Source organism: Sinohyriopsis cumingii, chromosome 3 (assembly GCF_028554795.1).
Source record: "Sinohyriopsis cumingii isolate HCF-2022 chromosome 3, ASM2855479v2, whole genome shotgun sequence".
NCBI classification, from domain to species: Eukaryota; Metazoa; Mollusca; class Bivalvia; order Unionida; family Unionidae; genus Sinohyriopsis; species Sinohyriopsis cumingii.
Window position 1 is genome coordinate 37,532,165 of NC_142963.1, and position 26,413 is coordinate 37,558,577.

Here is a 26,413-nt window from a genome sequence, read left to right on the forward strand (position 1 = left end):
TTTGTCAGCTCCTTTCTGCTTGTCTCACCTGGGTGTTCGGAATGTGGCAGTGGACTTGTTTCCACTATTAAGACCTCATCTACAGAAATTGGAGACCTCACAAGGACCTTCAGACTAAAATTTCATCCCCACCTGAGTTGGTTGTATAATTATGATGGGTTTAGACTGGATTTCCAATTCATGCACAGGAACCTCCTTTCTTTGCACTGATGCCTCAGATTCATGTAGGGGTGCTTATAGCCTGAAGGCATAGTCATACAGAACTTATGGTTTCTGAAATAATCTTCCCGGCATATTACCAACCTAGAAAAGCATGCCGGGGGGGGGGGTATTAACAAATTTGTGCCAGCCACATTCGAAATCTCTGTATCAAGGACACTAAAGAGATCACATTAGTCATAGGATACCTCAGCTTGTCCCCCTTCTCTCTGCTTGCAGCATTCCAGGCAAGAGAAATATTTTGGCAGACAACCTCCCTAGACAGGGACAAGCAGTTCTAATGGAATGGTCTCTACTATTTCATCTTTGGAGAAAGTCATTGATAGACTTGTTTATAATGAGGTTGAACAAGAAAGACCCTCTTTATGTCTCACCAGTTCTAGAAAGGAATCTGCTGTCACTCTTACAAAATAATCTAGATTCTCCACCATTATGTATCACTGCCATCTCACCTCTGTCTGCATGGGTTCGAGTCTCGGGCTTGGTCAGTGTGGTTATGTGAGAAAGCTTTGCCAGTAGCTTCTCATGGGTCGGTGGTTCCTTCTGGGGTTTTCCAGGGTTCTTCCTCCACCATTTATACTGGCCACCATGTATAGGCTATCTTGTGCTGAAAAATGACGTTGAACACTACAACAACAACCTGCCTGATAGAGAAGTCTTTCTGCCAAGAATGAGTTTCAAGTAAGGTTGCCAAAAATTCATCACTCAGGCAATCATTTTCCAAGACTTTTGATGCCAGATGGAGAATTTTCTGTAATTGATGAAGTATGAAACACATTGATCCTATCTGTTCTCATTTAAGTACAGCTGCAGATTTATTTTTTTAAAGAAAAAACTGCTCAGTATTCACAGTTCAGGGCTTTAGGACAGCTCTATTCAGTACTCTTAAGTTATCTAAGGACTCTACCACTGAGTAAATTAACTTTTATTATCTAATACTTACCATGTTATTATTGCCTTGTTCCCGCCTCACAATCTTGATTGAGGTCCACAAGGAGTGATATTCCAAATGCTGGAAGTTTACTGAGGAATCAGGCTGGGGTCGTTTTTTTTGGTATTCCAAACCACTCTGGACTGTGGACTAGCCCCAGTAAAAGAGATGGCTTTGCAGTAATAGCAGCTAAGTATTGTGTAATAAGATGTACTGCTAAAGCAAGTGAATGGGGAATTGTGCACAATTGGTATGAAATTGCACACTTGGAGAGCAGTGATGCATGAGAAGTTTCACAAATTAGTTTAAAGTCTTGCATAAATATCTGTACTTTGTGCAGTATACAATTTTTATTTATTTGGAGTTCATTATGGTCTAAATGTACTTTAAAACATCTCATTCAACATAATGTTGCATTCACTGCATCAGGTCACATTTCTAAACTTTTAAAATGCATGTTTACCAATTTGACAGTAGCAGTACGTGATAGTTCATTACATGTTATTGATGATTGGTCTAACTTGATGAAATATGTAGACTGCCTTATTGAGAAGGTCTTACTTGGGTTTGCAGGTATGGTAACAGGAAGTTTTTTTTTTTTTCAGCCTCGCAGTTGTAGTGCAGATTCAGCCATAGAGAATTCACCAAGAATGGTTATGACTCCTGACAGACACACCCCACACCACGATTCCAATTACCCAACCATTAATAGTAGCATAGATTCTGGATCCAGGCCAGAACGGGTCAAAGGCCGTGCTAGGGAAAGGCTCCCTTTCTCTAATAATGAGGACAAGGAAAATGTATTGATAAAGAATAACAAGGACAACAGAGAGAGAGATAGGGACACCTTCCTGGTGCCTCAGACACCAAATTATAAAACCCCAGCCAAAGTGAAAAATGGGAGCCAGAAAAATTTAGCTGAGTGGCCCACTGGTCTGGAAACCAACAAGCCTAGATCTCCTTTGATGGCCAAACAACTTCCTATAGCTTTAGATGATACATGTAGGTAGATGAAGATGATATTATTGACCTGTAGATGATAATTGCATTCATTTTTTGAAGCAGCCCAGAATTATTCACCTGTAGAGACTTGTTAATTCACTGTTTGCATCCCTATATCCAGTTTACATCACCATGGTTCATTGTACATCTTATGACAACATTTGCATTTTTATGCTCTCAAAGAAAATTGGATCAACTTCAACCAGATTTGTCAATATTCTGGCATGGATAAACCTTCAAGTTTGGGAAATACTGCAATCATATATGGTCACTGTTACTAAAAATAGAAAAACCTTCTGAGTACTTCATCCCAAAAACAATTTGACAAAGCATTTTGGCAGAAAAGGGTTTCTACATGTGTACAGGTAATGCCAATCCTTAGTAATTATATATGGCTACTGTTATTAAATGATTGCTCCAAAGCCGCTGTAAAGAATTTGACAGTATCCAGCAAGCAGGGTTTTTAATTTTGTATAAACGATGCTGATTCACAATTAGAAATGGCCACTAATATTAAAAACAGAAATTAATTTAATCATTTTGACGGATCATCGGTATAAATGGCATTCATATATATATATATATATATATATATATATATATATATATATATATATATATATATATATATATATATATATATATATATACACACACACACACACACCAAAGCATTTCTGCCATAAAATATACAAATTCATAACTTTTCAAACAATAGATATGTAATTTTTATAGGTCTGATCACCAGCGTAAGAGATGTAATCTTCTCAACTAATCATTTGGCGATTGTTAGCACCAATCTGTGGACTTCTAAACACGGATCACCAGCGTAAGAGATGTAATCTTCTCAACTAATCATTTGGCGATTGTTAGCACCAATCTGTGGACTTCTAAACACGGATTAACTCCTCCTTATTTACGAGGAGTGTTTTAAAGTATGATGTGGATATTTTATTTACTAATCAGTTTATAGGGACAAGAATGAGTGCAGTTGAAACAATGAATAGTAACACGTATTTATATTCTTTGACTTGCCTGGATTACATTTCATTTTCTTAGCAAATTAATGCAAGGTGAATTCTAATGTACAGTTGAGGATGATTTACTGCCAAATTATCCTAGATGGGAAAAACATGGGGATATATGTTTTCAATGTTTCTTATTCACTTGAAGAAATGTAGGGATATCACACATTTATTTAATTTAGGGTACTGTACAAAAACTGTATTTTTGACATTAGCAAATTCCTAAAGTCCAGAAAATTGTGACTACATATTATGTTTAGATTACATTTTTAATCAGCTTTTGGCTTAATATCTTATGGTTTTTGAGTGAAAAAAATAATGAGGCTAAGTCCCCAAAAAGTTAACAGTTCTTCTTAAAATTGTATTTTTCAAAATACCTTGAGCATATTTACCTGTTGCCTTATAAGGGTTCAGATAAATTTAATAAATAATCTAAAAATAAAATTAGGAAGTACATATGATCAAAATACCACTGTCTGAACATAGACTACAGCATGAACGGACTTAAAATCCTAATACAGCATTATTTAACAGATAGAAAATCTGGCACATTAGTCAGTAAAGCACCGATTCAAGAAAGTGAAACTTAAGTACAGCTTATGTTATTAAAAAATCTTATTTTGGAGCCAAAGTGTCCAAAAGACATTACCTATGAGCAGTGAAAAAATGTACTGAATAAACATATGGAAAAGTTTCCAAACTTGTTATAGCTGGCTAAGCTAGTTATTTGTATGACCCATCAACAGGGGCATCTCAGCACTATTCATACACTTGTGAGGAACAGTTTAAGCTCAGAAAAATCAACAGATTAATGTACAGCATATTTGAAAGGTTTTGATTTAAATAGGACTCTAAACAGTACAGCTGGAAGAAAGACAAATGGATATTGAAGTGTTTGGTATATAGTGAACTATGGCCATTTTGTCTTCTCCCTTCTTTTTTGTACTACTCGCCCCTTATTTCTGTAGCAAGTGGGTACTTCCCCCCACCATTAGATAAAATCCTAGCAGCATCTCTGAAGTGAAAGCAGTGTACTTGCAACTGGAGAATAAAGTATAGAAGCTAAAGGGCAATGGGTAACATCTGGGTTACAATGACTTTCTTTTTAAATATCATTTCCCTTTCATATTACATTTATATGTTGTTTTTGTATTTGTTTCTTGTATTTAAATTAGTACTTGAAGCAGAACACTTGATACAGTGAGTAGTCTTTGAAAAATGGAAACTGGTCATTGAAAAGTATTCAATTTCCGCTGTCCAGATGAACCCTGATTATGGAGGTTCATAACTTGTGAGAAGTTATACCAACAAAATTGTTGCAATTGTGTTCATTTAGTATGCCATCATCATAATTGACTTGATACATTGATCAAAATAGATGAATTTATTTGTCACAGTGTGTACACCTGGAAAACACCATGATTCTTTGTTGAACACCACGCTGTCGCCATCCCGGTCCTATGACTCGCAGTTAAACAACCTTAAGGTGGACACGCCACTCAGCCAATCCAAGAAGTAAGTAGCAAATTACTAACACCATGGTAACTAAAAATATAACACAACAAAAAGAAAACTTGGATTTAGACCAACAATATACATATATCTGCATGAGGCCAAGCTTATTGTGTTGTGATTATGTGTTCTGCTGCCTGTTTCGTTCGTGCACAGTAATTGCTAGTTATTCATTATTTACCATTTTCAAATTTTCTTAGTAAGTAGCTTGCAATTAAGGCATGGAAGAAACCTGAGGGGTGGAGTGAGGGGACCAAAAAAGGTCAAGGTGACAGAAAATGCAATAATGAAAATTGTTTCCAAGCAATAACATGACTTGTGTACCAGATAACTTGACGTGTATACCAGATAACTTGATCAAACCTGAGAAAAGAAAGATTCCTAATGATGTAGAGGTCCAGAGGTCAAGGTGAGTTCTTTGTCACCCACTTTGAACAAACTTAGATGGTAAATATTTGAGACCAGGAACACACATATTCAGTTTGGAGTCAGAAGGTCAAATAACAAGGTCACAGGGACTGGAAAAAGGAAAACCAATTCCATAAAACTACTTAAGTTTTGTACGACATATTTATGTCTCTACATTTATCTGAAAGGCAATAACTGTTTGCAATTTGTATGCATAAATAGTGCATGTAAGTTCACAGTATTTCATGCATTAACGACTTGATTTATTTTGTTAGACTTCAATAAAAACTAAGAAATAATAGTTTTTTAATATAGAAATAAGACCCCAGATATAAAACATTTTCTGTGAAATGGGCCTTTATATAACCTTTGTAACGCTGATATTCCTGTCACTGCAGGGGTAATCAAAACAGATCTTGGAAGCAATATTTTAATCGTCTCTATGCTTTGGAAAGGAATATTTTGATCACCTGGTCTATCACACCAGCTCTGAAACCGTCATAACTGTTGTTATGTTGCCCATGGGTTAACCAGTTGCAAGATGGGGGTCTTCCCTGGCTTCTACCTCTGGAGTCCCTGGAAGATGGTCAAAGGTCAGAGACAGACATTTTAATTACATTGACATTTAGAGCTATTTTCTAACCAAACTTTGTACTCAAATCAGAAGACCTAGCAGAAAGATGCATCATATGTGAAACCTTTTGCATTATATTACCCATGTCACTGTTTTTGAGTGGTTGTGAGTACATAGGATGAGGTATGGGTAGGAGGATTGGAATATGCAGTTTGAAAAAAATGGGGGATTTGCAATTATGAGCCATTACACTTGCACTAGATTAAAATAGGAAGGCGTAGTGTAGATTCATATAGTCTAATATTATTAACATAGCTTCCTTTAATTTGGCTTTTGCTTTAATATGATATCCTGTTGGAGAAAATTTATCAAAGGTCGTTCACATTTCAGCTATTGTAACATGCTATGATATCCAACAGTTTGATTTTGTTGTTTCTTTAGCAACAGGTTCCATTATATTTGATGATTAGACTGTGTTATATACAATGGGGGCTGTTTGTAACATACCCCACGAGATCAGTGAAATAGACTACTGCGTTATATACAATGGAACCTGTTTGCAACATACTCAACAAGATAAGTGAAAAAGACATATATACAACAGAGTCTGTTTGTAACAAATCCCATGAGAGCAGTGAAATAGTTTGTTTTTTTGAAAGTTGTTTTAACTTGGAAAAAATTAGATGGATTTTTTAAATAATTATCCCATTTTGTTTTAAACATGCTCCCCAGTATGTAGGACAGTAGTCCACATAGTCTGCCATTTTAATTTTGTTTAAGTGCACCTATTTTCATTATTTTCATTATAATGGGACTATTTTTATTTTTAATCTCAGCTTTTGTCATTTGAGATTTCAGGGTTCAGTCTATGCTACATTTTTGTGTGTGCCAATGGTGCACAACAAAACATTGATGGCCCACAAGGAATGACACATTCACATGACACAGTGTCAAAATTGGTGCAAATCTTTCCTGTCATGTTTCTGGTTTTGAATTCAGCCATTTACATGTTATATTCATTACATAGAGGATCATTTGAATAAGGGCTGTTCCATTTAAACATACATGGTACTCAGGGAAGGCAGTTTAAAAAAAATGTATTGTCCAGGGTACTTTGATTTCACAGTGTTCATATTAAAATGATACGTTTTAAATTGCATCTGTGGGTGGTACCCCACTTTAAAAGTGCCCTCCCTGAATCACATGCATTTTTTAATGGAACAGCCCTAAAAGAGACGAATGGTTTATCTGGACTGGTTACACTGCCTTTTGATAGGAGTTTATGTTTAACACTGCTGTAAACAATAATCAGTAAGACCAAAGCAAACATCCTCACAAGAGTGTGGTTCATGAACTATATTGAGAACACTTTTGGGGAAAGTCACCCAAAGTAATAAATTAAACTGATTCACCACTTCAATTTTGCAAAGAGGCTTCCATTTCCTAATACACAATATGAAAAATGAAGAAATTAGAGTGGTAATAAAGTTAACAATCTAAGCATCATGGTTTTGCAGAAGGTGGTAAGAACATTATGAGTGTCAGAGTTTCTATTTCATAGAAGATAACTACAAAGTATTATTAATTTTAAAATTATCACTGTAAGTAAAGATTGATAAACTTGAAGTGATTGCCATTTCATTTCCTAAATATTTGCTTTACAAAATAGATTAGGGTTGCACTTATATTGGAAATAGCTTAGAGGATAGAATACACTGGACAAAGTACACATGCAGCTGAAAAATAATATTGATATTAACTTAGTTGACTGTGCCTTTTATTGTATAATGTAGATGTTTATATTTCAAAACTTTAAACTTTTTCGCACTTTATTTTATAATTTAAATGATGGACTCTGCACAAATACACTAAAAGAGGTTTCTGAATTTGACTTTAAAAGTTTATAAGTTAGTTTAAGCAAGCCCTTAGTGCTAATTTTTTTTAATTCAGTATCTCAATTGTCATAGTGTGAAATTACTCCAAAAAAAACTAAAATAATATTTTTTATTTAAAAAATACAAACCAAATGAATATTGGCACCTCAGACTCTGACCCGGACCTCTGTAAAATATCAGTAGGACCATGTCCCCATATCCCCATAGTTTGAAAATACATCCTTACTAATCTTATCAAACTTTATCAGGACATGTACAAATGTTGTGAAAATTATGGATAGTTTACATGAAGGTCAAGTTCATTGACCTGCTTTATACATTAACCTTATTTCAACAATGTGTGGTATGTGTGATAATGAGATACTTTAAATAAAATAATTTGAAAAATATTACTTGATTGGAGCGTCGCATTAAATGTCAAAATATGAATTTATACAGCATATGGCATCAGTGTATGTATCTACATGTCCATCCATACCCTAGAATAAGGTCAGTTTTTTTTAGATTAGGCTAAACATATTGGAGTTGTTATAAGGTCTTATCAGCACCATTTTTATTTACAAACATGTTATCATAAAAAGTCTTTAAGGGAGGACCCACAAATCTATATGTCTATCTGTTAAGTAAGCTACAGTCAGATTTTCTGGCTGGAGGTCCACAAGAGTGTAGCCTAGCCTGAACACTGAAAGATGGCACTCTGTAGATAATGGGTATATGCATGATATAATCGGAATACATCAACCCAGATGTCTAATGTTCTGTATTCTCAGCTTGTACTACTGGTATATGCTACTGGGCTTTTTAGTCAGATACTGCTGCTTGGCTTGGGAAGGGTGATTTGTTTAGAACAAGGGGTAAATCTAATAGACTTGGCTGTTACATGATATTATAGATGTGTGGATCATACCTCTACTAGGGCAGTATCTGTGGATGAAAGTCTCTACAAGATGCAGGCAGACACTCCAAGCTCTGCACACAAATCCAGAAAAGGATCGGTCTTTGGTAGCTTGGAGAAAGTCTTCAACATGCTGACACCCAAAAAGCAGAGTCGTTCCACTTCAGATGGTCCCAGGAAGGTCAAGGTTAGTCTTTTTTTCTTTATTGCAAGAATGCATTGTCATATAGGCAGTTGACTCTAATCTGTTTAAACTTCATTTTGATCCTGGCTCAAGCACGTTCAGTTATCAGGAATTCAAAGTATTTTTTAAGCTTACTTTTTTGGAAGGAAGGGAATTTCAGCTTGTTATGGGTTGTATCAGATATCAGATTTCATCATTCTGATATGGATTATCTGCATTTGCACATTTACTCTCTGATGTGAAAATTAACCTTGCCTTGAGAAATTGGCAGTGGAAATTCAAAAGGCCTGTTCATGTATGAATGGTGATTTTTCTTCTAGTTTTCAGGTTTTCTTCATTTCAGTGACCACCCCACACATCTGCTTGTGCTGTCCCAAGTATTTTGTTTAAGTTTTTAGTACTTAAGACATTGGGACATGTGATCCCGCTTGTCTCTGCTTCCTTTGACATATTAGCAATATGGAGATACCTATGCCACTCTGGTATAGTTACAGAATCCTTGATTTAATGTGCAAGGACATGCCTGTAAGTCAAAAAGGGATCATAAATACCTCAACTGTATTTTGACAGAAAGGTGAAAATCAAACTTGGCTTGTGTCTTACACATACATACAGGCATGTACCCACCCATCTACCTACCTACCTACATGCAGACATACATACACAAAGAGCAAACAGAGGTACCCATAGTTGTAAAAATCAGAAAAAATCAAATGGTGCCAAGACAGAAAAAGCATTTTTCAGCCAAATATTTATATACTTAAAATGTGTTCATTGAACATGTATAGCCCACAACAATGCCTGAAAACTAACCTAAACACGAAGTAACAAGTTTGGAGGAATGAACAAAACAACATATAAACTGATAACAGTAACAGAAATTGTTAAATGTGTCTTCAGATCACCCCCAATTGTATCTAGAAAGCTGTAGCTATGTTCTTTGTAAAATTTAATAAATGTTGTTTTTACTGCCAAGCTTGGATCTAATTGCATTTTTCTTGTTGTTCTTATTGCTGTTCTCCTAACTGACTTTATGGATTACCATGGAACACATACATTCTAACCAAGATATTGTTGGTCCTAAATGAATATGGTGCTACTGGGCTACCCATTATGGCCACATGGTAGTCATCTTAAAAATCTTATGGCTTCTTCTGCCAAGCAGGTGGTCATATCATGTGGCTTTCAGTCAAATATGTCCAATGATGTAAAGTTGATCCTAAAAGAAACTGATTTTGATTTGATGGCCATAATGGCTGCTGTCTTTATGATCATTTGGAAAGTACACCTAAAAGTAAAGTCTCATTGACAATGGGTTTTCACCAGAAGACTTCTTACCGTGTCTGGTTGGTCCTAAATAAAAATTTAGCCATTCTGAAATCCAGTATAACTGCTGTAGTGAAAATCTTGTTATTGCTACTCTTCAGTGGATGCTCTGTTCACAAGGATTTTTTGTTTCAACACTGGCACCACGTCAGGAGGTAGTACTCTAATTCCGAGGTCTATAGCATCAAGGTCATTTAAGATACACCAAGGTGAGTGGTATTTCAGAAAGTAGACAGATGTAGCTCTACAATGATAACAAAAAATCTGAATTTTCTCCACACATTACAAAATACAGAGGGAAAAAACATTTTTTGAGACTCAATGACTTTAAACTAAAATCTTGCCTGTTGTTGAAATCAGATTTTGTGTTCAGATTTTAGACTTTTTGGCCTCAGATCTAAGGCAGAACTGTCTGAACTGCACACAGACAGGCGAACCTTTGTTTGCAAAAAGTAGGATAAGTTGGGGATTTGGAGTAAAAAGTGGCCAGGACATGAAAATAAGTTATGGATCCAAAAAGCAAAAAATGAAAAACAGAACTGCAACATTTACCCTTCTGCACATGTGCGAGCAAAATAGCCAATTAAAAATGACGTTTCTAACACAACTAGGCATCAGGCTAAACGAAAATCTCTTGGAAGCAATTTATTTGGATGTCTTCAGAAGTAGCCTCCAGAATGTGTTTCTTACTTACGTTTCAGGCAAAAATGACATATATCTCCAGGGTTTAATGAGTTAAGACTTCTTATGTTTAGTTGGCCTTAAAAGAAAAATAATTCAGATGTTGCATCCATTTTGGCCACATATTAAAAATATTTATTATTGCTACTTGTCCTAAATAGTTTGTCATATCAAGATGGAATTTTCATTATGAATCTTTAGCTGAAATGGCACCAACATATGTCTGCCATGGTGGCCATCTTGAAAATCTTGCTCTCAGTAATTCTCCTTACTGGATGGTTATATGAACATGGGGTTTTCACCAGAATGTCTTGTCATTACTACTCTTGTAGGGATGGCCATATTGACGTAGAGGCTTTACACTACAATGCTTCACATTATGTAGTTGGTCTTAAATGAAAATGATACCAATGTGACATCCCAAAATATTTTAAAATCTTGTTATAATGACTATTTAAAAAAAAAATTTTTTTATTGTTTTAAAAAAGAAACTTAATTTCTTGGCAATATATAGTTATTTCAGTATTAAATGATACTGAACTAATTGGTTGCTTTGATGGACATCCTAAAAATCATCATGTGGCTAAATCTCCACTTGTTCTTATTGACATGGGATTTATACTAAAGAACTGATAAAGCAGTATAATTTGTTCCAGTTGACCTTGGAGACAGAGGACATTGTTTGCATTTTTTTATGCTTCCTTGAGCTTATGAACACAGTGTCTTGTATATATAGGAGATCATTGAAAAGTTCTGAATATTTAGTTACAGATAATTGGCTTTTTTGAAAATGTCAGTAATTTAATATCAATTGATAGACAAAATAATGTTATATAAATTATCTGCCTGCATGAGCAGCATGCCAGACACCTGCAGATGTGTGCATGTGATGTAAGGTGTAAATGACACTGATGTATAAATGTTGGAGATGGAGAACATTTCAGCTTTCATGTCAAGAGCATATTTTGAAATCAGGTGCTCTTAGGGTATTCTTTGAAGCACACTCAAGAGAAAATAAAGTCTGGATCAGACAAAATGAGACCACAAATTGTTTGACATAGTCTACTGTCAAGAGAGTTTTATATGCATTATTTTTCAAAGCAAAAGGTTGTCATGTATCTGTGCCTGACTGGTAGTGTCACTGGACATATTTATGCCTTCAAGAGTGTTGACAAAAGTTGTGGAACACTACATAACAACCAACTGTCAATGAATCAATATCCATCTACTTCATGATGATGAACTGGTACATAAATCGGCCATCATGACTAGCTTCTTGAAAGAGCACAGTGTCCAAACTTTTCCATGACCTCTATGCACCCCTGATTTAGCCCCAAGTGATCTTTAGATAAATCCTGTTATTAAACAATAATTGAGGGGCAGATGATTTAAAAGTTACCATGCAGTTAGAAGTGCAGTTTTCCAGTGTATGAACAACATACCAAAATGTGAGTACAAAGTGTCATTTAACAATTGGATAATCATAGGTTCATGGGGAAGACTTTCAGAGGATACACTCTGTACTGTTCACTAATAAGTAACTTAATTGTACAACAGACTAATGTTTAGAACATTTTAAATACCTCTTGTACTAGGCAGTTTTGATCAGGCTTTGTATGGAATGCTTTCCAATGAAAATTTGATAGTGCAGCAGGTGCAGTTATCAACTGTTTATTTTGGGAGGAATGAAGCCCTGATTGATCCCCTGCCAACCATTCCAGATGCCAATCAGTGTTTGCTTCCAGCATGAAAACAAAAACTAGATAATGTTTTCAAACAATTTTTGTCTCTTGGGTAGACTCCCTAGAGACACAAGGGACAGCCCACCTACCGAACCAGCCTGGCTCTCTAGAACATCTCTGCTTTTAACCCTTTCATCACTAAGTAACTTTGGGGGCATAGAGTCCTCAACACTAAGTAATTTTGGAGTTGTAAAGCAAAATGACTTGTGTATTTTGAAATAACATAACTTTGACAATTTTAAAGATATCTCGCTGGATTAGGTGTCAAAATCAAGGTTCAAAATCAAATTTTATGACTAATTGACTAAAATGTGCATATCTATTACAACTGTTAAAATACAGGTGCAAACAGGTAACACAACAGGTAAAATACAAGTAATTATCTATTTACTTCTTAGAAAACTTAGAAAGTTCCCAAAACTTGTTCAATAGACCCTAGATGTACTCATGAATAAATCCAGTAGCAACACAAGTCTTTCTTTCAGGTATATGACAGGTAGAAATTAAAATTCCATAAAATGCCTTGATTTCATCCAAGGTGAGATCTGTACGCACACCAGTATCACCTCTGGCACGTTTGATCGTCGCATTCAAATTCATTAGACAGACAATGTTTCCAAAAACTTCATCTGAACAGAATATTTGAAAATATTCCAAAGCTCTCCTGGAGCCATCTAACACTTGGGTGGGTCCAACTCTCTCAGAAAACTGAAACAAATCTCTTTGGTTTTCCAACTTCGTCCAAACAAAATTATGTGGAGCGTACACTTCCTCCGGTTCAAAACCTTCAAAGTCCTCTTCATCATCATCACTGTCACCCACAAGCGCATTCCATTGCCTCTCCAGAAGCCTTCTCTCATTTTCATCCAACTTTACTAGGTCGAAATTGGTAAAATCCTCAGATAATTCAAAATCTAACACTTCACTCACTTTCTTCGAACTCTGCCATTTTGGATACAAATTTAACCATTTGGAAAATTCCTTAAAAGTGCCTACTTTGTTCAATATTTCTAGCTGTATGCAAACTAAACTCACGAGATAATCCAAATATAATATCTACATTATCAGTAGGAAGTTATTAGAGGTATCTCAAAATTTATATAGTTGGGTACTATAACGTTAAAGAAGAACACAGTCTCAGACCGGTAAAGCGGTCCATAGTGTTTACAGACTTACTTCCCCATGACCGGAAAACCAGTCCATAGTGATGAAAGGGTTAAATCAATACAAAATGCTAAAAAGAAAATAGAGCCATTCTTGGTGCAGATTGTGGAGAATGAAATTGGTTGTAGTTTTGATGAACTTTTAGTTCATACAACCATTTGGCGATATTATTTTTTATTTTTGAAGTTATTTATCTCTTAGCAGCTGTTTGGTTGTATTAGCTTTACTGGTCATTGACCAAAAAAGCTTACGGCATGATCTGTCATATGTTGTCCATCAATCCATTACCACAAGTTTATTATTGCTTCTCCTCCTAAACAAACTTAGAGGATTGCCATGAAACTTAACACACAGGTTTATTCTCTGATTTAGTTTGACCTGAATGAAAATGGTGCTGCTCTGACATCCATTATGGCCAACACAGCAGCTGTATTGAACATTTTTTTTGTCATCAGTACTCCTCTTGAATGGATGGTCATATCAACATCAAAATATGCAGATGTGATTTCCAATATGGCCACCACAGTGGCCATCTTGAACATGTTGTTATGGCTACTCCTCCCGACTTTATGGCCATATCAACATGGGTTTTTCGATACCAGACTTCTTATGATGTCGAGTTGGTCCTAAATGAAACTTTATGCCAATCTGACCTCCACTATGGCCACCATAGCAGCCATCTTGAAAATCTTGTTATTGCTGCACCTCCCGATTGTAAAGTCATGTTGACACGAGATTTTTACAGTAAGACTTCTTATGAGGTCTAGTTGACCCTCAGTAAAAATGCTGCCAATCTGATGTCTAATTCGGCTGACACAGTGGCAATCTTGAAAATCTTGGTATAAAGACTCTTGAATGGATTGTCATATATCAAAATGAGGTCTTATGTTTTATTGTCTGGTAGAAGCTAAGTGAAAATGGTTCCAATCTGATGTCTGATGTGGCCAACATAGTTGCCATGTTGAAAATTATTGTCATTGCTACTCCTCCTGAACAAAAAGTAATATTGCCATGGGATTTTCACCAGAAGACTTCATATGTCTGGTTTGGTCCTAAATGAAATTTGTGACACTAACTCATCAAAAATGGCTACCACAATGAAATCCTCCATTGTGAAAATCTTAACACTACTCCTCTTGAATGGGTGGACATATCAAGATGAGGCTTTTACTAACATCCTCTTACAATGTCAGTTGGTCCTGAATGAAAAGGGGTCAAGGGTAGTAAAGTGCTCTAAGGCACTTGCCATTAGAGATCACCAGCATGTCATCTCTGTCTGCATGGTGTTGAGTCTCCACTTGGTCAACATGGGTACATGAAAAAGCTTGCCAATAGCTTCCAGTGGGTCATTGGTTCTTCCCAGTACTTTCACAGGTTCTTTATCCACCAAATATACTAGCCACCATATGCTGAAAAATGGTGTTAAACCCACAAAACCAAACCTAAATGAAAATAGTGCTGATCAGACATCCAGTATGATATCCACAGTGGCCATCTTTACAATTTTATTACTACTCCTGAATGAATGGTTTATCATATTAATATTCTGCTTTCCCCAAAAGACTTCTTATGATGTCTAGTTGTTCCTAAATGGAGGTGGTGCCAGTCTGATACCCAATATGGCCATCATTGCATCCATCTTGAAAATCTTGATATTGTAACTTTTCCAGAAGACAGTCATACCATCCTGGAGTTTCTACCAGAAGGCTTCATATCTCTTGTTGGTCCTAAATGAAAATGGTGTCAGCTAATTTAGCGATCATATTGGATATGATTTCAACACTGAGCAGTTAAAAGGAATAAATGGTCTAATCTTAAATTTATGTCAGTCAGTAGAGTATCTGGCTTACCTCTTACATGCATGTAACAGAACCAGGATCTCAAACCAGTAGATTTTTAAAAAAATTACCAATAGGTTGGCTTCTAAACAAAGCAGATTTTTTTGTGTGGCATAAATTTTAATTTCTTCAGGGAGATTGAAAACAAATGAATTTCTTTGCCATAATATGTATGTTCTTCATAATATAATGGGGCCCCGAGTGGTCTAAAGTGCTCACTGTTCTGGATCACTGCCATCTCACCTCTGTCTTCGTGGGTTTGAGTCTCAGGCTCAGCTAACGCGGGTATGCGAGAAAGTCTGTCAGTAGCTTCTCGTGGGTCGGTGGTTCTTCCCAGGGTTTTGCAGGGTTCTTCCTCCACCAGTTATACTGGTCACCAAGTATACCCTATCTTGTGCTGAAAAATGGCATTAAACCCTACAACAACAACATAATATAATAAAACAGCAAAATTTTGAACAAACTAGATTTAGATTCAGATATTACAATAATAAATATTTAATACGAGTCAGTATTTTGTCAGTTAATGAAAAAGAGTTGGTTTTTTTAATTATTTATAGTTCACCGCAAAGTTGTTTAATAACATCCATTAGTTTCCTTCACAAGATTACTGTCTGGTGACCACTGATGACTTTTCACTGTTGTTATTATTAAGCTTTACACCTAACAAGTTTTCTTTGGTCCAGATTTCTCCATGAATTGCATTGTGTGGATAATATCCTTTCTGTATCACGATTAGACTGATGTAATGACAGGACAGCTATGCAAAGCATGTAAAGACATTCAGGCTTCAGTTTCCTGTTACTTGGTTTGTAAGGTTGCTGATTGCTTGCCCATAGTACTCCAAGTTATGTTCACTCCACAAGAAAGTTCATGACTTCGACTCGATATGTATTCCTGAGTCTCATCCTCAAGGACTTATTTCACTTCAGATCCAAATATTTGGTGGCAGGTTTCACCACTGTGATTTAGAAGAAAAAAATATTGATTTTGACTTTAAGTAAACAATGAAAAATACATGATATAGTTACGATTTTTATGAATAATTTATCCCAGCTGGAACATTAATTATCTAATAATATACTGTCAATTGATATTTTTCATCTAGGGATTGAACTGAATGTGTGTGCTTGAAATACAAAAGATGCATAACTTTGAAACAAAGTGCAAATTCTTAACCTTTGCTACTCAACTGCATATGCTTAAATTCATGCACTGTTGAGCTTTTAATATTTCTTGGCCAGTGGTTTCTTAATAGTGGGAGAAAGTACACATTTTGCTATCAACTGAACAAGACTGCAAAAGCAATAAATAAGCAAGGAAGAAAAATCCAAATACTTTAGTGCTTTTGCCAAAGAAATTGTTATGTTTGATTTCTCCATTTTATCTCCATTCTGGCAATATTCATCTTCATCATAGGCTCAGAAGACATCATAACAACCTTTTATTCCTTTATCACTTATAACACCTTAAAAGACAATCCACATTTCAACAGTAAGGCAATTAACAGCTAGTTGTCTGTATTTTGGCTGTTCTGGGACAAATGATCGGTCACATATCATCCCACTAGCCATTATAATGGTGGGAAATTTCTAGTCCCAGGTAGACTGGTTTCTCTAATAGGTTGATATAACACGAAAAAATACCTTGGTTGGATTTTCATTAAATAAAAAAATTCTTGTAATTTTCAAAAGTTGTAGATTTCAACTTTAAAAGGGTATCTGTGGTAGACAGCCTTTAAAACTAGTTTTGGCCTACCGCTGTTAGAATCACATGCATGCTGTTAGTGAATACTCAAGAATTACTTGCATAATGAAATGAGTATCATTACTGTAAACTACAGTAGGATTTTTTTTAGCAGGAGTTTAGCAAAACTGCATATAAAAAAAACTCCATTTTATTTGTTTATAGGCTCTACATAATGTGTTCCGGACAAATGAGTGTCATGCTGAGTATGTCCTACACAGACTGAAGTGTGTGATAGAGGAGAAATTCATTCCCTACAAGCAGAGCGAGTAAGTCACTAATCTGTTAGGCAAAATAACAATGTGTTTCCTATTTCACTGGTTTTAAAATTCAGGTATGTTGTTTGTTTAATTTTTTTATTTTTATAAAGATTATATATAATATAATGAGTAGTATATATAATGCACTTAATGAACTGGGCTAAACCAGCTCAATATTATAGACAAATCAATTGGGGTGGGGAGATTTATGGTGGGGGGATGTGTCCTAGGATCAGCAATGAAGAATAGGGATGGTTGGCCAAACAGAAACACAATTTTGTTTTGCTTTATGTCCTGCTCTCTCAAAGTCTGAGTATTGGTGCAGTTAATTACTATAAGAAGAAAGAATTTTTGCATGAGAGAACAGATATAGCCCTCTGTCAGAATATGCGCACTGCATGTCGCCAATACAAGCACCAGCTTGAAAGGAAAAAAGCTCTCATTGAGAAGGACAAGAAACGATTGCACATTGAGCCAAAAAAAGTCAGTGATGACAAAAAGGAAGGCTAAAGAAATCTTTGCCAAAGCTGCAAATAGAGCTTGACAGGCATATTAACCAGTTGTGTCTACTGGAGAAAAAGACAAGTGGATGTATGGGATTATTTGTATATAGTTGATGTACTTGGGTGTTTATTTTACAGATTTGTTATGAAAAGAGAGAAGTAGAATACATTTGCTGCAAAAATTGACAAATTATTGTCACTTAATTATGATGTGAATACTGATATGCACATGAAATAACTTCAGCATCAGTAGTATTGGAGAACAAATTCATGTGACTATAAATATTGTGAAATTATTGAAGTAAAGATGAACATTTTTATTAAGTTTATTAGTTTTTCAAATGATTATTTTGGTTTATTTTATGTGTTTTTGTCCGGGAGCTTTCAATCCCTCAGATCAGAAACGCTGCCCCTTGAGACCCGATTTGGGGAGGACCCCCAAATCCCCCCTGAAAAAAATTTCAGCTTTTTTGAAGGAAGACCAAAATCATGTCCAAGTACCATTCTTTATTCTGCAAAATTTAATGGGGGGGGTGGGGGGGGGGCAAGTCAAGACCAGGAAATATTTTTCTAGTTAAAAATAATAATTTATAAACTTATGATGCTAATGAACATTACTCAATCTAGATTTCACAGTGAAGCATGAGGTTGACTTATTCAGGAATGAGTCCCTAATAATTTTGGATGAGGTTCCTTTGAAATGGTGGAAAGCTCAACAGTACAAGTTTCCACTCCTTGCTCAAATAGCCAGTAAAATGCTATGCATTCTTGCAACTTAACTTCCATGTCATCAGAGTTGTTAGTACAGCAGGAGACATTGTTATTGCTCGGAGAGATCTCAATGTTAATTTTCCTCAAGCGAAATATGCAGCGACTTATTTAGCATGTTTTTTTTATTTATATAAAGATGTTTAAATGTGTCGAGACATTTAAAACTGTACTCTGTGAAGTTTAAATTATATAACAGATGGACTAGAAATAGCAGTGAGATTTTTATTTGCTGACTTTGTTTCATTGTTATGTTAATTGTATGTGTTTAGTTGAATACCATTTGTTTCATTGTTATGTTAATTGTATGTGTTTAGTTGAATACCATTTGAAGTCTTACAAGGTAACATCACTCTGAGATATTTTTTAAGTAGTAAATGTTAAATGAACTATTTTATTGTTTTCATTAAGTGTTACTGTATGGGTTTGTTATATTGCAATATGGTTTTGGGCATATCATTGCACCCCTAGAAACAAACCTCCAGTCAGGAAGTCTGCTTCTTCTAGAAGGGACATGAGGCAAAGGTACTCTGCTTGGCCCCAAGAGTGAAATCAGGATGATGGACTCTCAATTTATGTGGATCACATCTCAACAGTTGGGTTCACCTTCTTTGTCCCTTTCACCAAGTCAGGTAACAGATGAGGAAGAGATATAGACTTTTGATTATTCATTAAATGAGGTTTACTACCAACTTTTCCCTAATCTATTTTCCAAGCCTTTGGGATCTTCATGTTATTGGATCCTCTCCAATTTCGATATGTTTTCTGGGGTACTGCCCAAGTTAGACCTGCTGTTGCTCCCTCACTCAATGCTGGTATGGGAACCAACTCAGAAATTGTCTCAAGGCCAAGAACATACCAGACTGCAGAAGGGGTGGCATGTTCCCACTAGTATGCTTTAGCTCCTGGTATCAGCCAAAGCAACAGAATCCATTTATCTGCTTAATCCATCAAACCCCACCCCCATTGGAATTGGGCTGCCTCCCAGGTAGGGATTTCGACAGGGAACTTTGACCTGTCTCCCATCAAGGCTGTTAAGGTGTTTTAATTAAAGGCATGGTCAGTAGTTACCCTAGACCTGCAAGCCAATCCATTTTTTTTTTGGCATCTCCCTTCAGTTTCTTGAAGGAGGAATCTTTGTCTTTTGTGACCTTGCTGAGATTGTTGGAAACTGTCACTAAGACAATGCGATATTCAGTTTGGTAGTCTCAGCAGAGCTACTTGGAGACATGAAAGGTTTTGCTGGATCACAGCAAAAGTCTTATGTGCCACCCCTCCTGATGCAGAGACTATTCGGTGAGATAATTGCTATAGTGGCCTCTCAGGATTTAAGGAATCGGCAATACTGATCCCTGGCTGTGGTACCGGACTCAACTAAATTGGGGAAGGACCCCATTCTGCAGGTCCACAGCTCCCTACCCTAAGCGATTGAAACAGAAAACAATCAAAACTGAAATCAATCATAATATAAAACCCCTTTCCACATCAATGTAGCAGGAGGAGCCAAGGAAGAATGTCAATGAACCCATTCCCTTCCAAAATGTACAAGGCAGTTGCCCCAAGTTAGTCACACCCTCTTCCATTAAGTCTACTTCTTCCTGTTCCTTAAGGAGGGAGAGAATTGCCTCAAGGGAGTTCCCACCACCACCACCTTCTTCCAGTCACAGTATGTGCCAAATTAAGCCTGTCTCAGAGACTGGGAGAGGGGGGCCTCTCAAGTGATGCATGGTTCTCATACACAAGAATGTATGGTTACAGGGTTCCCATCCAAGACCTCTACCTCTTTTCAAGGACCAGTTCTACCAGTTTCAGATGGTATCTCTGCAGAAAGAGGTGTACTCTTTTTTTGAAAGGGCACAGTAGAAAGTATGAAGAACACAAGAAGTCCAGGATTTTATTAGTTCAAAGAGAGAGGGAAAGTTCTGCCTCATCATCAGTTTTTCCACTTTAAACAAGTTCCTTCTGGAAGAGAGCTTCAAGATGTGGACAACCACAACTATCAGGAATGCCATCAGGTAGCAGCAAATTTCTGTTTCTGTCAGTGACAGTAGATCTTTCTATTTTGGGCCGATCCTTTTGGCCTTCTGCTCACTGAGTATTCATCAGGGAGATCGTTGTCAAGCTAGCCTCCATACAGCAGTAAGAACATCCTACTAACACAATGGCAAGTTCATTTGACAGCTTCTCTTCTGGGTAGGCCATCCTCCTCCATCTGGGCTGACAAATTCACAAATGCAGTAAAAGCAGGTGTCATATTACTGCCATATAAATGTAGTGTGGAGGAAAAATTATTTTATTGGTGTTATATTTAACATGCTATTGCACGATTCCCTGCTTTGAAAGCAGACTCTCTCTCTCTCTCTCTCTCTCTCTCTCTATATATATATATATATATATATATATATATATATATATAAAACTTGTCACACTTTATAATTTGGAAGATGGACTCAACTTTAATACAGTAAAGGAAGTTTCAGAATTTTGCCTTTAAAAGTGTTAAGTTAAGCGAGCCTTTGAAAAAAAATATAACAAACCCTTGAAAAGTCCTTAAAGGACAAGGTTAATTAAGGACTGAATTTGGCTCTCAATTAGATTCAGATGAAACTCATATAGGTAAAAGAGGTCCCTCTCTCTTTCTAAAATGTGATTCTTATCCGGGACCCGGGACTGTTTTTGATAAATAAAATTGACCATATACATACACTGCAGTTCTTTCTTGTGGTATATATTGCCAATACCTTGCAATGTAAAAGAACAACTTTGATCAAATGGATTTTTGCTCCAATTTATAGAAGAAAAAAAAACTATTATATCCATTACATTAGTTGGGGAAAAATAACTTTGATGTTACAGAAAATAAATACAGTCCCAAAAGAAAATCCCAGTGCACTTCCCCCACCCCTTTAAAGTTAAATGGTTGGTTCATTAAGCTTGTTAACATAGAACCAAGACTTGAATATAGATACTTCAATTATTTGTAATGTTAAATTATAAAACTAGGAAATCAGCAAACTTTCAGGGCTGAAAAATGCCAATATTCTTTTCATGTGCATTGATAGGGAATCAATTCATAATAAGAATTTAAAAACACTCGTGGGCCAACACCCACAGAAATACACGAAGCTGTTGAGCATCTTTTCTTAAGGAGAAGCATACCAAGGGATAAATATAATTTATGCTAGATTTCAGACTGACAATCAGTCTTAATTGATTATTTAATTTAAAATAATGCAGATACTGTGATTGACTGTTTCCCATACTGACAAGATTTCAGTTTGCATGTGCACACACACACATGTACCTAGAAAGTATACCTTTACAAATCAAGTTAAAAAATAAAAACCCAGAAATGTGCAAGATGTTCATAATGCAGCAATTGAACACTGGTAAAGATATGCAACAAAAGAACTGTCACAACCAAAAATTTGTCTAGTTAGGGTTATTTGCATATCTTCCTTCTTTAAATGATCACAGGTAAAGAAATATTTACTGTTCATCTTCATGAGACAGTGACATGATTACTATTACATGTGCTAGATAATGACTTGTAGACAAAAGGTAACTTCCTCCACAGATATTGGTATACTGCAGCTGTAAAGTGACACTTTTCTGATATGCAATTACATGTAGAAAAAAATTACAAAGTATAACTGTGATGAGTTACTGTTGATGCACTTTGTGAAATATAGATTCAAATATATACGTGCTTTATATGCTAAATTCATGTATAGCTATAGCTCTCCAGTGAGCTATAGCGAGGTAAGTTAATTCATTCTGCAACTTGTTCATTTTGACTTTGGGGTCAAAGCCAGAGATTTTTTTAGCAATGCTTTGTGGATATGCATGTGCTGACTTTGTTGCAAATTATATACATCCATCTATCCATCTGTCACTCATGCCTGGTTGATTACTCCAGAACAATTTGAGGGGGCCCCGAGTGGCCGAGTGGTCTAAAGCGCTCACCGTTCCGGATCACTGCCATCTCACCTCTGTCTGCGTGTGTTCGAGTCCAAGGCTCGGCTAGCGTGGGTACGTGGGAAAGCCTGCCAGTAGCTTCTCGTGTGTCGGTGGTTCTTCCCTGGGTTTTCCAGGGTTCTTCCTCCACCAGTTATACTGGCCGCCATGTATAGCCTATCTTGTGCTGAAAAATGGCGTTAAACCCTAGAACAACAACAACAATTTGAGATATCTTTATGAAATTTGGTATTCATTTGTATCATTACAAGAATTTGTGTTCCATACTTTTAATTTATCCAATTAGCTGTGCAAAACTTGGTGACAAAAATAGTCAAAGCATTTGAATGAACTATTGGTCTTTAAAAATAACTTTTTATTAATGTACCATATGACTCTTAATTTAAAATTTATATGTTTGTAAACCTTTCATGAAAACTTATTTTTGTCTGTTTTTGCCCTATATGATATAAGTACCTATCCAAAGCTGATTGTTGAGTAATACTGAGTGAAACGAAGTGCCTCAGATTTAATTTGCTTACAAACTAAACCATCATTAGCATCAGCTTTCAATTTTTTTGGCATGGATGGATTTCAATCCTTATATGACTATGGCATAATGTCCATTCTCTTTTACCAAATATAGTTTGTATTACTAATAATAGTAATAAAAAAAATTACTGGTCCTACTAAAATTAGTAATAGTATAGATCCACAGGCCATTCATTGCAAGTTTTATAGGTCGAGTGGCAGCTCAAATTGAGGTAAATGATGAGACCTGGTAATAATCAGCTCTCTTTATTATTGTTTCATTGGTGGTAATACTTGAAACACGTGTACAATTAGGAGGTAATCACCACACAATTATGACAATACTGTTTCAGATTATCATGTAAATTCTCAAGTGACATATAAAGAAAATAAAATGCAAATCAGTGTTATGCATATTATGTAAATGAGTTGTTTACAAAAATTACTGTGACTAGAAATGTCTCTGGCATCATGTTCTTCCATTTCATCTTACATAAATTAATATTTCAACTCCAAGCCATCCTTCTCAGTACTTTTTTCCTCCAATTGTGCAGCATTAAGATTTTTTTATGGCAAATAATGAAATTACAAGACCATAAGGTTCTACAAAAATCACATATTCTTGCAGTCTGGAGATAAGAAAAAGATCTTAATAGCAGAAATTTCAGTTTTTCAGCCAAATACATTACCTGGCCTGATAACATTATATTAGGATAACTTTCTCTGCCACCTCTTAAGTCCAGCCCTCCTGGACCCACCCCCCTTTTTTAAAGTATTACTGGTGAAACATAATTTAGTCTAAAACATGTACGCTTTTCCATATGAGTATCAAGCTGACTAGATTGAAAGTTCATTCACTATCAGGTATAATATTCATAAGAACAATATTTCTTGTTTTGTACTTTAGCTATACACTGCGCTGTACAGTGATGGATGACTGGAAGCATGTAAAGCTGGCATTTGATCTGGAAGTCTGTGCAATACCCAAGATGACACATGTAGGTGTATGTAGGAAACGAGTGAAAGGGGACACATGGCACTACAAGAAACTTTGTGAAGACATATTGAAATCAGCAAAGTTGTAAGTAGTCACAGTTATATCAGAAGAGATGGAATTGGCCTATATTTTTTATGTCTTGTCAAGTTCTGTCTGGTTCTGTGCTGTTCAGTTACTATGGCTGAACTGCTAATTTTGCTCATGTATAGACTGACCCTTCTTGCAGCTCATACTCTTTTAGAATATGTCGCTGCCTGAAGGCTGATATGACCCCAGGTCATCTAAACCTTATTTCATCTAATGCATTAATACACAAGTATTATACTCTGGATGATATGACTGGGTCGGACATGATGCCATGTCTGCGGCATGATGCCCCAGTGCTAGACATCACTGTAAACTACCACACTGCAAACATCATAGTGATTTGACTGAAAAATAGTTAAAGCTACATTAAATATCCAAATCACACACACATTTTTAAGATCTATATTGCAGATACAAACTGCTCGATAAGAAGGCAAATATTATTCTTTGTAATATCATCAACCCTGTGCCCAGTCTTTGCAAGAAAAGAATTCCTTACATTTTCTCCTACATAAAATGTCAAATCTTAACATTCCGCACTAAAGCCATTATAGAGAAAAGATCGTAGAAATTGCAGTATGAATTGAGTGTGATATAGTTAGCAAAACATGCAGTTTTCTCTTGGGTGAAGAAGTGGCACTGTCTTTCCAACGAGAAGTAATCTGCTGTGAGGAGTATGATATGGATTGAATTTGGGAAGTAAGAAAAGAGAAGGTCTGTGCGACTTTTTGAAAACTTGAATATTCATTGAATTCCAGTTTTGTCGTAAAGTTAGAAATCTCAATTCTGTGAAGTTCTAGACTGGGTCTAGTAGTATTCATCATTACATGTATATATGCATGGATGAGTGAATAATTATAGTTCTGTTAGCCAGATGTGTCAGTTACTTTCAGAAGCTTAAGTTCAGTCTCAAAATTCTCTCTCCCATTTGTCATTTTGATAGATTTAAGTTTTGAATCACCTAACAGATTTCAGATTTGTATCACCCAACAAATGGATCCTTTCTCTATTTCTCCAGTGTAGATGGGATTTTTTTCTTTGGACAAAGGTATGTAACAGGATCAAAACACATAAATTTTGTGCCCAGTATTAGTCATTGAAACTCAGTAGTCCATTTGCTCATTAGGAGTTTTCTTTTTGCTTGTGTGTGCCATTTCTAAAAATACCCATAACTGGTGATTCAGTAAAAGGCAAATAATGATTGTGGATCTCATTTTCTTATGTAAGTCATATTATGTGTATAATAACTCAATATAGATGGATCTCACGTATAAGGCTCTCCACTTGTATGGCTGCTGTAAATAGTTTTATTGAGTGAGTACTGAAGTGCAATGATAACAGACATTATTGTGATCCCTCATTATAATGTCTTTGTGATGCATACAAGTGCTCCAATATACAGGAGATGGGTTTTAAGCAAGGGTGTGTTATAATGGGTATATATCATGTACAAAGGCACACTACACTTGGGGTATCTTTTATTTGAATCCATGTCAGAATGGATCATTATCTTCCAGGAACTAAAATAAAATTAAATATATTAAGTAGAAATTTCAAAAAATATTCACCCCTATTAATGAGATCCATAATGACCGCTCCAGTGGCCTTAGTGGTTAGAGTGTCCTTCTCAATTGGAGGAGGTTGTGGGTTTGAACTCCAGCCAAGTCATGCCAAAGACTTATAAAAGTTGTAGTTGCAGCTGCCTTGTATGGTGCTCAGCATTAAGAGGTTAGTGTTAGGACTGGTCAACCTGGTGTCAGGATAATGTGACTGGGTGCAACATAATGCAGCTTGTTGCACCAGTGCTAGACATCACTATTATAAACTGCCACACTGCAGACATCATAGCGATATAACTGGAAAATTGTTAAAGCTACATTAAAAATCCAAATCACACATACACATATATCCATACATATAGCTTAGGTACTTTACATCACTTAAATTTTAAGACATCTGTTATGTTATGCTTTTTAGTTTCCTTCTTCTCTGGTCTTTTCTTCAGCAGATTCCCAAATGGATTTTATTTTCAGTATCATTGACCAACATCCTCAGAAAATATTAAAGTCCTAATTGCCTTTTCTATCTTTCAGATCAAGACAGGAACAAATGAATATATGGTATTGAGACAATTGGCAAACTATATATACTCACTTATAAGATGAGTC

At 35.9% G+C, this 26,413-nt stretch overlaps 2 protein-coding genes across 13 annotated transcripts in view; one reads left to right on the forward strand and one right to left on the reverse strand.

Annotated features, from left to right (window-relative positions):
• LOC149802708 (maternal embryonic leucine zipper kinase-like) overlaps positions 1-26,413 on the forward strand; it is a 101,723-nt gene that overhangs the window by 70,716 nt on the left and 4,594 nt on the right. For 3 of the 5 annotated variants that reach the window (XM_089952104.1, XM_089952103.1, XM_089952105.1), the window contains exons 12-16: positions 1,756-2,152; positions 4,575-4,692; positions 8,459-8,648; positions 17,308-17,411; positions 24,069-24,242. In XM_089952104.1, coding sequence (XP_089808230.1) covers positions 1,756-2,152; positions 4,575-4,692; positions 8,459-8,648; positions 17,308-17,411; positions 24,069-24,242 — 983 coding nt within the window. Of the gene's footprint in view, positions 1-1,755; positions 2,153-4,574; positions 4,693-8,458; positions 8,649-17,307; positions 17,412-24,068; positions 24,247-26,413 lie in introns of those variants that run through there. The other 2 variants (XM_089952107.1, XM_089952106.1) reach the window with 2 other exon arrangements.
• The window catches only part of LOC149802709 (UPF0561 protein C2orf68 homolog), a 51,995-nt gene continuing 41,077 nt past the window's right edge, over positions 15,496-26,413 (reverse strand). For 5 of the 8 annotated variants that reach the window (XM_089952113.1, XM_089952112.1, XM_089952111.1 and 2 more), the window contains 2 exons: positions 25,814-26,078; positions 15,496-16,357 (listed from right to left, as the gene is read on the reverse strand). In XM_089952113.1, coding sequence (XP_089808239.1) covers positions 26,002-26,078 — 77 coding nt within the window. In that variant the 3' untranslated portion in view covers positions 15,496-16,357; positions 25,814-26,001. Of the gene's footprint in view, positions 16,358-25,813; positions 26,102-26,413 lie in introns of all 8 variants that reach the window. The other 3 variants (XM_089952116.1, XM_089952114.1, XM_089952115.1) reach the window with 3 other exon arrangements.